A 9,921-nucleotide genomic window follows, 5' to 3' on the forward strand; every position below is an offset into this window, starting at 1 on the left:
AAATAAATAAATAAATAACATAAAAAGAAAAAGAAATACTGGACCAAAGCAAGACCCGAGTAAGATCCATGATTGTTCTTGTTTTAACAGGTGTTGAAAATAGATCTAGAAAAGAAAAGGCAAACCATGGAAAAACTCAGTTCCCTCAACGAAGATCTCCTTTCAGCACTGAAAAATAAGTCAGTGACTCAAAAGATGGAAATCTGGATGGAAAACTTTGCACAACGTTGGGATAATTTAGCACAAAAACTAGAAAAGAGTTCAGTACAAGTAAGTGATGTTAAGTATTATATTATAAATTATGTTTGAAGTATTTGAGAACTACATTAAGAAACAAATATTTTGATTCCCTCAATATATGTCATGAGTTTAGTTCTTTTCAATTCTTCAGTTGAATTTAAAACGTGGTTAACTTGTGTATAGTGTCATTGGAGTATTGGGGAGAGGCAGATGTATGTGTGCCAATTGGATAATCTTATCGCTGTCCTACTGGTTTTCTAGGAATGGAAAACTGAATGCTGGCATAATGAAACAACACATTTAGGAAATGTATTGTCACTGTCCACTGTGTCATTGCTTTGGCTAAGTTACACAAATATATTCATTTAGATAGAAAAATAAGAAAGCCACAGTAACATTGTATTATGAGTTTAAGTAGTAAGTTTCCACTATTGTAATTTTTTTTTGTTTCCTGTCCTGGAACTAGCTCTTGTAGACAAGGCTATTGTGATATTTTTAAGGAAATATTGGTATTTTGAAAATTCTAAGATAATAGTATAATTGGTTGACATTCAAAAATATGTATGATAATATTTAACATAATCTTTTCCATTACATTTCAACATAAAATTTCTTGATAATTGATCACAACTCATACCTCATTATATCATGTATATACCACTATTAAAATAATGACTAACCTTAATAGATTTTAGGCAGGTATTTCTTCGAGTGTGAGTTAAGTACAGAGAATTTGTCTTCCTGAGACTTGATAACTGACATGCAGAACCTACAAATATTTGTTGAAAGATGACAAAAATAATTAAGATACTGTATCCAAAAGTATAATTGAAGAAAATTATCAACCTACTCTCATGATTTTAAGTTACACTTAACATCTTCCTTTCAAATTGAAATTCATATTTAAAATATAAAAGGACTGAATATATAAACATAATTTTTCATGTTATTAAAAATAAACATTTCATTTGTTTTCCATAAAATAAATTCGGTGAATAGTCATAATTTTATTACTAATTCTTTCATTGTATATGACCTGCCTATGGATGTTTTGCAATATTGTAGGTTTCTGAGAACATGAAGCATTAGTAAATTTGAAAAGTTTTAATTCAGAAATACTGTCATTCCTATGTGTTCTCATTGGTTTCATAAACCATTATAGCAAAAACTCTTAGATACAGTATTGTAAAGGTCAGTATTATTTGATAAAACCAGGTGGAAAAATACAATTTTCACAAACACATTTTTAGAAGCATAACTTTGCCAAGAATTTTTGACTTTTCCTGTAACAACAATATGCCTAAAGCTGTTCATGTATTTTTATTTTTGTTTTCCCTCAAGAACTTTTCCAAAAATCATGTAATCACAGAGTCAACTCATGTTAAACTTGATAAAAAAAAAGCAGTATAGGAAAATAGAATGCTTTCTGTTCCCAAACATTGCAAGGATAGTTACTATTTGTTGCATGAATACTTAAAATGGGAAAGGAAGGAACAAGAAACATACCATTGATTGACTTCTGTGAAAACACCAATAATTATGTCTTTAATTTATGCTTTTACAAATGTGCATGCTGAGATAGGAACAGTTTGTATTCTAATGCCATGACCGTAATAAATATATTGTTATCTTTATTTTAATTATGAAATATGATTTGCATTTCTGTATAATTAATAAAGGAAATTAAATATAATTTAACTGATTTGAATCATCATCATAGCCATTTATCTAAAATCATATATTTTGGATAAGATAAGCGAGGTGTGTGCTTTGTAATTAATATGGTAGAATATATTAAAAGTTGAGTATGTGATGATTTGTTATACTAGCATCTGTCTTGTTAAATTCAAAAGCTTCCAGTCTTTATTTTTTAGCTAGGTAACTTTCTCCTTCATAAAACGAAGAATGCTATGACTCATAAATTTTGATATCACAGTTTTTTATTTCTGCACAGCTAATGACTATTTTTGAGATAATTTTAACTATGAGCATATATAGCCTAAAAATAACACTAGAACATTTGTAATTCACCTGTGCTCGAGCATAAAAGTTGATGTCTATGCTGTATATGTTTGTACCTGAATTCAAGATTTAGACTGAGTTAATTCTTGCAGTTCTCCCAAAGAGAGAAAGTGGATATATATTCAGTGTTATTTTATGTTTTTTTATTACCAATTTAGAACTGCTAATGATCACATAAGTATCACAAATCATGAGTATACATGAGCTATCTTTTCCAGCGCACCCACAATACAAATGAGAAGATCATGGCTATAAGATGGCTTATTGGTGCGGTGTGCATAATGCTCCTAGAGAGTCCCCATGTACGGTTTCCATCACCAACATCAGGAAGCTCTAATCCCCTATAGACATGTGGATACAAGTGATGAAGTTAGGGTTGGTTAGTTACTTACTCCCTTTCTTAGGGATTTTAATCAAAAGTAATTAAAGCTTCTTCTCTTGACAACACTTTTAATGATTCCAGAAAGTTATCCAAAACTAACAATCCAATTGACAAATTAAAGAATATATAAATATTTTACCATAAAGATCAGTACAATTAAATTAATTCAGTTACTTCACTTGTTTAAGGATTCCATATTATTTAAATGTGTAGATTAGCCACTCTGAATTTTAGTGAATCTTTTGGCTAATTCTGTAGATTAAAGATTTTCTTAGAAAAATGTGAAGTTGGGCATCAAGCTACACTGAAAATTAAGTATCATTTTGATACCACCAAAGAAAGTAGGAATTTGGCAAGGATTTGTATGTAAGAATGTAACTCAGTCTTGAGCTGTCGTTTATTTACCTACAGTCATTGGAAATACTATAAGCAGTGAGATCTGATTCAGTGAGGCTGAGTTGAAAAGTGTAATATCTTATTTATTTACAAAAAGAGAATATAAACCGAATTGATCTCTATAGTAACTTTTTTGTCTCTAATGTCTGTTGAATCTGCCTTTTTAGATGAAATTATATATGTCTATGAATTAGTGAAGCAATTTCCAAATTATCTCATCTACATGAGTACCAAAGGCAGATGGAAATAAGGATAGAAATAAAATTTCCATTCTATTTAAGTTAGATTGACTTCTGTCATTAATATACTTTAATTACCATGAACATATCTTCAAAATAATTGCCATCTATAGTATCCATTTTTTGCCTACTGAAAATAAGTGAAATGGCACAAAAATAAATGGTTCTTAGCTATATGCTTCAGCATCACTAATTATAAAAAGTTTCCTCAATTCCATCTCAAATGGTACATAGTTGAAAATCCGGTAAATCCGAAAATATAAATACCATTGCTTTTCAAACTTTGCAGGTGCCGCTAACACAATTGCTCAGATTCTATATATAATATGAATCCAGAAGTCACGGTGTATGTTTTCCCTCTGATATATTTTTGTACTGAAGGCAAATTAAAGTGAAGACCAAAATATATAAAACTGGAGAGACAACTTCATAGAAAGAACCCTCTTAATTATATTATGCAATAATTTATTTCAGTGTCAAGAATGATTTCTTTCATGATGTCCTTTGAGTATTTGAACTCTAATTGTTCTAATAGTTCCAGTGCCAGTTCCTATTCAGGAAGTTTTGTTACCTTATTATTTGTGACCAAACAGAAAAGTAGTTAATATTAAAAATAAATTTAGTTGCTCAACTACTGTTGGTACTTACTGTTGGCTTCCCTTACCTATGGTAGTTGCTCAGTATACATTCATAAGACAGAGAATTTTAGATCCTTATCTTGGAACCAAAATAAATTCATAAGTTAAGCTATTGATTGAGCAAAATCTAGCTTTATAATATGTCAAATAAAATGTCCTTTACTGCTGTATGTTTAGTATGTGGATAATCTTGCATAGTTATATTTTTCATGCAGAACTCATCTTATTTCACAAATATTATTGTGACTATCACATTGCGTGATACAGTATAAAATATTGAAGTTGGTGATTCAATTTTACTCATTTAAAAATTCCTATAGGGGATACATATTTGATAAGTATTGAATTTATTTAAAATATTATGACATATCTACTAAATGGCATATAATTTTAGATTGCTTTAGTGGAATATGGTGTCAAAAACCAGGAAGTCTTAGTTTTGGCACATCAACCATATTAATCCTAGTTTAAACAAATCCCTGGCATTTCAGACCTTTAAAATGAGGCTCAATAGGGTCATGCTTATTGGGTTTTGATCATTAAAATTGTTGTTTTGAAACAATACCCATATTGCCCTATGTTTGTTCAGAGTGCAAAGAAAATTTGACCTGGAAAAGTCATAATAAAATAGTATTCCTTCAGGAGTTAAGAAATTCTTAATAAATTGGAAGTTTTGCTGCCAAACTAAGGAAAAAGTCTTCAACTTCTGGGAGAACAACTCCTATAGTAAGCATGGCATTAGATTAAATGACTTCCATATTCTCTATCCTGTCTGTATTATACTGATTCTGTTGAATAATTAAGCGTTTACATGCAATTACTCAGAGCCATGGACGAATTTAGTATATGACTAATTGTTTTATGGTCTGATTACATAGAGTAGGTTTAGAAAGTAATTACTAATTTGTTATACATAATGAATTCTGTCCTCTTTTTTCAGGGTCAATGTGTGGTTGTTTCCTTATATCTTTGCCCCAAGGAAAATGAAATAGCATTGCCAATCATGATGTTATAGTAAAGATATTATATAGTCATCTTAATTCTGTATTTACTACTGTTAAGCATTTCTTTCTGCATTTCTGCATGGCTGTGTATATTCTTTTTATTATTGAAAGTAGATTCTTCTCTCATACAATAAATTCCAACCACAGGTTTTTCTCCCTCCAATCCTTCTAGCTCCCTGCCACCACCCCCCCACCATCAGCTCCACTTCCCCTCCATTTTCTTTTCACAAAAGATCAGGCATCCAAGAGATTTCAGCTAAACAGCACAAAACAATATACAATAAGATGGGTTGCCTTGACTGTGTATATATTTAAAATGCAATTTCACTGTTAATCGTGTTGCTGTAATCATGTTTTTTAAACCTGTATATACAAGGTTTTAATTTTATAACAAGAATTAATAAGAAGATATTAACATAACTGAAGTCATCTACATAGTCAAATACCTCATACCAAAATATTCCATATGATATAACCTTGAAAGATATTCTTTTTTTTTTTTTTTTTTTTTTTTTTTTTTTGAAAGATATTCTTTGTATTTATATTTTCATATTGCCTGTAATCAGAGCACCTAGAAACACTCTTCTCAGAAAAAATTCTCTTATAGCAGTTAGTTATTATATGTAAAGTAACCTTTCCTTTTGACATAAAAATGTCACAGTAAAAAAATCCTAAAAAATTACCTTTAAAAATAAAGACAAACTTAAATTGTTATTTTAATATTTTTTGTGTTAGATGCAATTATATTTCAGTTGATATTATAAGCCACTTTAAAACTGTTACCTTTTGCTTTAATCTTAATATAACCTGTCATTGGAATAAGTAATTAAACTTGTTCATAGCTCTGTGATTGATTCTGTGTAATGAATTTATGAAACGCTCAGAAAAGATAAAAGATAATTTGTATTTGGCACATGTTGGAGATCAGTATCTGTTGGTTTACATTGGATATTTTGTTGTGGTGGTAGTTGTATGCTTGCTTGGTTTCCATAAAGAATTTTCTGATATAGAAGGCTTCAACAAGTCTGAAGTTGTTGTTTGTCCAAGGGCTATTGTTTTAAATGTGTGTAAATGAACCACATTTTACAGATGATAACTTGTTGTATGATTTTATTTTTTTTTTGAGACCAGTTTGGAAGATGAAATAAATACCCGACTCTTCCCATATTCTTCCCATGGAAAGAATTGGTCAAAACATAGTCAGGGATGGACGGTACACTCAACATTTCTCATACTTCTTAGGAAGTGCAGGAATGTCCAAAACCAGTTCTTGCTAGCCAAATACCTGTTCTTCTGTTTTTAGCTGCACAAAAACAAATACACAAGAACTAGTACTGGCTTTCTTTGGCCTTTTTGCAAATAAATCTTACAAATAAATTGATTGCAGAAGGGCTGTAATTAATGTGCCAGAGGTAACTTATGGTCATAATAAATTGAACACTGTGGGAAAGATAAAAGGAGAATTTAAAAGGAAGGAATATGTCATTTTGTACAACTTGTCTATCTGCTATTATTTTGCATGCAGAGCTGACAACTGTCATTATGTGTATCACATATTATGGTGGGCCAAATTTTTGAATTATGTCTCTCTAAAAATGTCTGATCTGAAGGACAGTGTAATCCTAAAATAAAAGGCTCTAATGATAAATTCAGTAACTCATGTGTTTGAACATTTTCAGCAACTTATACACAGAGGATTTAAACTTAAACTTTTGAATATCATGAAATGCAAAGATACTTATAGATTAGTAGGTACTATATATTAGCATTTTACTGAAAGTATAAAAGATGCCACTTTTTATTAAATAGCATTTTATTCCAAAGTTCAACTGACTATTTTTAAATTTGTACTGAACAAAATATTCATGCATTTTAAACTGTTTTTAATATAATTATTTCTTTTTATGGGGTTGTGTTCATTCAAGTGCTTTTTTATCTGAAATAATTAGAAAACTATTGACATCCATATACAATATTCCTGGTGTTAGAAATTGTGCCAAGATACTCTAGTCAAATATATCTGAATGTTGTAAACACTATAATCAGCAAAGTCTTAGTGATATAGTGGCATCCTAATTCTTTGTCTTTGTTCCTTTACTTTCTAAAGTTTTTCCAATATACTCAAGAGTCATTTTTTTACTTCTGATTTTGAGATTCCCTAACTTCTCTGTTTCAGTCATCATTGCTTAAGTCAGATAAAATGATTTGATTCTGGTGTAATATGGAGTTAGTTGGATCTAAAGGTCAATCTACCAACAAGCAGGAACAGTTTCTCATTATTTTCCTTCACTACTCCAAGCAGTCTTTACCAAAGTCTTTTGAGCGGTGTCTGACCTCTGTTTCAATATTTCTCACAGATTTCACAGGCTGTCACCACCACTCAGCCATCACTAACACAGACAACTGTAATGGAAACAGTAACTATGGTGACCACAAGGGAACAAATCCTGGTAAAACATGCACAAGAAGAACTTCCACCACCACCCCCTCAAAAAAAGAGGCAGATTACTGTGGATTCTGAAATTAGGAAAAGGTGAGAACATCTTATTCATGACTTTATTCGCAGATGAAATCTCAGTTTTAAGCAGGAAAGCTCATTTACATTGAGTCATGTTTTATATTTGCCTCATATCTTCCAAAGCTTTTTACAAATACTTTTTTTACAAAGTATTTTGTAATGACAATTAAATATTGAGTAAAGCAATGAGACATTTTTAAATGTATTCAAGAAATCATTTTGTCAATAACTGACGGCTTAATGGAAGTGCTGTTTTCTGGATCGAAGGAAGAAACAAGTAATGAATAGCCGTGACACATTTTAAAACTGAAAATGTCCAGCTTTGCTTTGTGTCGTCATAAAAGGCCTGTTTGTTCAGGTGTTAGTTTTGCATCAAATGACTTTCTTCTAGTAATGGGAATTGTAATTTCATGAAGAAGTACACCTCTAATAGGCGAACTCCATTCTGCTGCTTTATGAGAGCATAATGTCTCAATCTGCACATCCTAAATCAGAAGTAATTAGGAACAGATTTTCTGTTCTTTGATATTTATAAAGTCTTATCTTGAAGGTGTTGGAATTTTAACTGATCTTTTTGTGAGTAATCTTAAGTACACATTGTAGATAAGTTAGGTATTATGTAAATCAGTGGATGTATTAAAATCATGGCAATAAAATTTCATAAATGCAGAACTAGCATGAAAATCATAAAATAGTACAATTTCCATACTATATCCATTATTGTAATTTTAAGATTAAGAAAGCTCCTTGCAATATGCCTTGTGTTTCTACGTAGCATATGCTCAGGAATGTATAGAACACTTGACTTTAGAATTTGCATATACCAGAATATAGATGTATAGGAAGAATATATACCTAAAAATATTCTTGCAAATGTTCTTAGCAAAGGAGAAGAAACACCTAGAAAAGATATCTGAATACATCATGAGGTACATTTTATTCATTCATTCATTCATTCATGACTTATAATCTGATTTGAAAATTCCAAACGGAATTTTGGGCTTCTTCATCTTGAAAATGTCAATTTTTTTTCTAAGCTAATTGTCTAGTTCAAATATGTAAGGCCGTAGGCAACAACAAACCTACTGCTATTTTCTTTGTGAGTTATGAACTAAAACTTAGCATTTTTCATATTTTTTAGCTTTGTGTATATATGTGTATGCTATTTGTCTATATGGGTGTGTGGAGAGTGCACACATTTTTGTGTGAGCATGGACATGTGCATACTAAAGTGTCTGTATTGATAGTAGAGGACAACATTGGTGTCAAGTTCTCTAATTCCACTCTTTGAAGTAGGTTCTTGTTTTCCTAACTGTTTCTGTGGTTCTTGTTGCCATTGTTCACCACTCCTTAGGTAACTGAAATTTTAGATTCTAGGGATTCTCCTCTCTCTGCTTCTGATCTCTCATTAGGAGCACTGGGATTACATATATACATTATTATACCCACATTTTATATCTCCCATGGGGACTTGAATTCTAGTGCCCCGGCTTCCATGGCTTATACACTGAGCCATCTCTCCAGCCCTGATATTATATTTTAATTGGTTAAAATATTCAGAAGAATAATATGTCATCACTTACAATTATATAAAATTCAAATTTCAGGGACTTCATTTATAACAGACCCATTTATTCAAACATTTATCATCTATGACTTCTCTCACACGACAAAACAGGCTTTAAAAATATAGCTATAACTCTATGACTCCTCATAAAACCTATCTTGAAGGCGTAAGTCACAAACAATGCCACACCAGTTTGGAATTATGATTAATAGGGTGGTATTTACCTAAAGGGGAAAAAAACTTACAGATAACCGTCCCAGACAACAGCAATCTGCACAATCAGGAAGGAGTCTAGTTGCTGGAACAGGAAGCAAAGAGAGCAAGAAGGGAAGTAGCTGCTTTTTAAAAGGGAGAGAGACCACGCCCCAATGGGCTGGTATCTCAGCGGCTATTGGCTGGAGGAGCAGAAGGACCTCCTGCAATACTATCTAACACATCAGAAAAAAAAATGTCTGCTGATCTTTGGTCCAGTCAAATGGTTTGCAAACTTTGACTAACCAAATGCCCCTTTAGGCAGCAAAATCCACAGTATCATCATTACAGTGGTGGAAATGTCACTATTTACTGATGGAGTGGAAAAAATAATTACACAAATAAATCAGTAAGTCACTTAATTTGCATTCAAATTTTCCTAATAGTACTCCCACTAATTTCCTTAATGTAATATTAAATATTTACCTGTAGCTGATGCTTAGTAGGCTCATCATTTATGGGCATATGCTTCTCATCCCTCAAAATGTCTTCAGAAACACCCTTATACAAAAAGCAGCAAAGTGGATTGATCCATATCAATCTGTCTTCAAAGATTTATTTCCAGCTCTTATTTTGAGATTGTATTTGGTTTTAAAATATGTTTAAAGCCAGGCGATGGTGGCGCACGCCTTTAATCCCAGCACTCGGGAGGCAGAGGCAGGC

General features: G+C 31.5%; 1 protein-coding gene across 1 annotated transcript in view; it reads left to right on the forward strand.

The window, feature by feature from the left end:
• Dmd (dystrophin) overlaps positions 1–9,921 on the forward strand; it is a 1,456,297-nt gene that overhangs the window by 10,414 nt on the left and 1,435,962 nt on the right. Inside the window, exons 3-4 of the mRNA XM_026777353.1 lie at positions 91–270; positions 7,279–7,454. Of these exons, the coding sequence (XP_026633154.1) occupies positions 91–270; positions 7,279–7,454 (356 nt within the window). The remainder of the gene's footprint in view (positions 1–90; positions 271–7,278; positions 7,455–9,921) is intronic.

Source organism: Microtus ochrogaster, unplaced genomic scaffold (assembly GCF_000317375.1).
Source record: "Microtus ochrogaster isolate Prairie Vole_2 unplaced genomic scaffold, MicOch1.0 UNK58, whole genome shotgun sequence".
In the NCBI taxonomy this organism is placed as follows: domain Eukaryota; kingdom Metazoa; phylum Chordata; class Mammalia; order Rodentia; family Cricetidae; genus Microtus; species Microtus ochrogaster.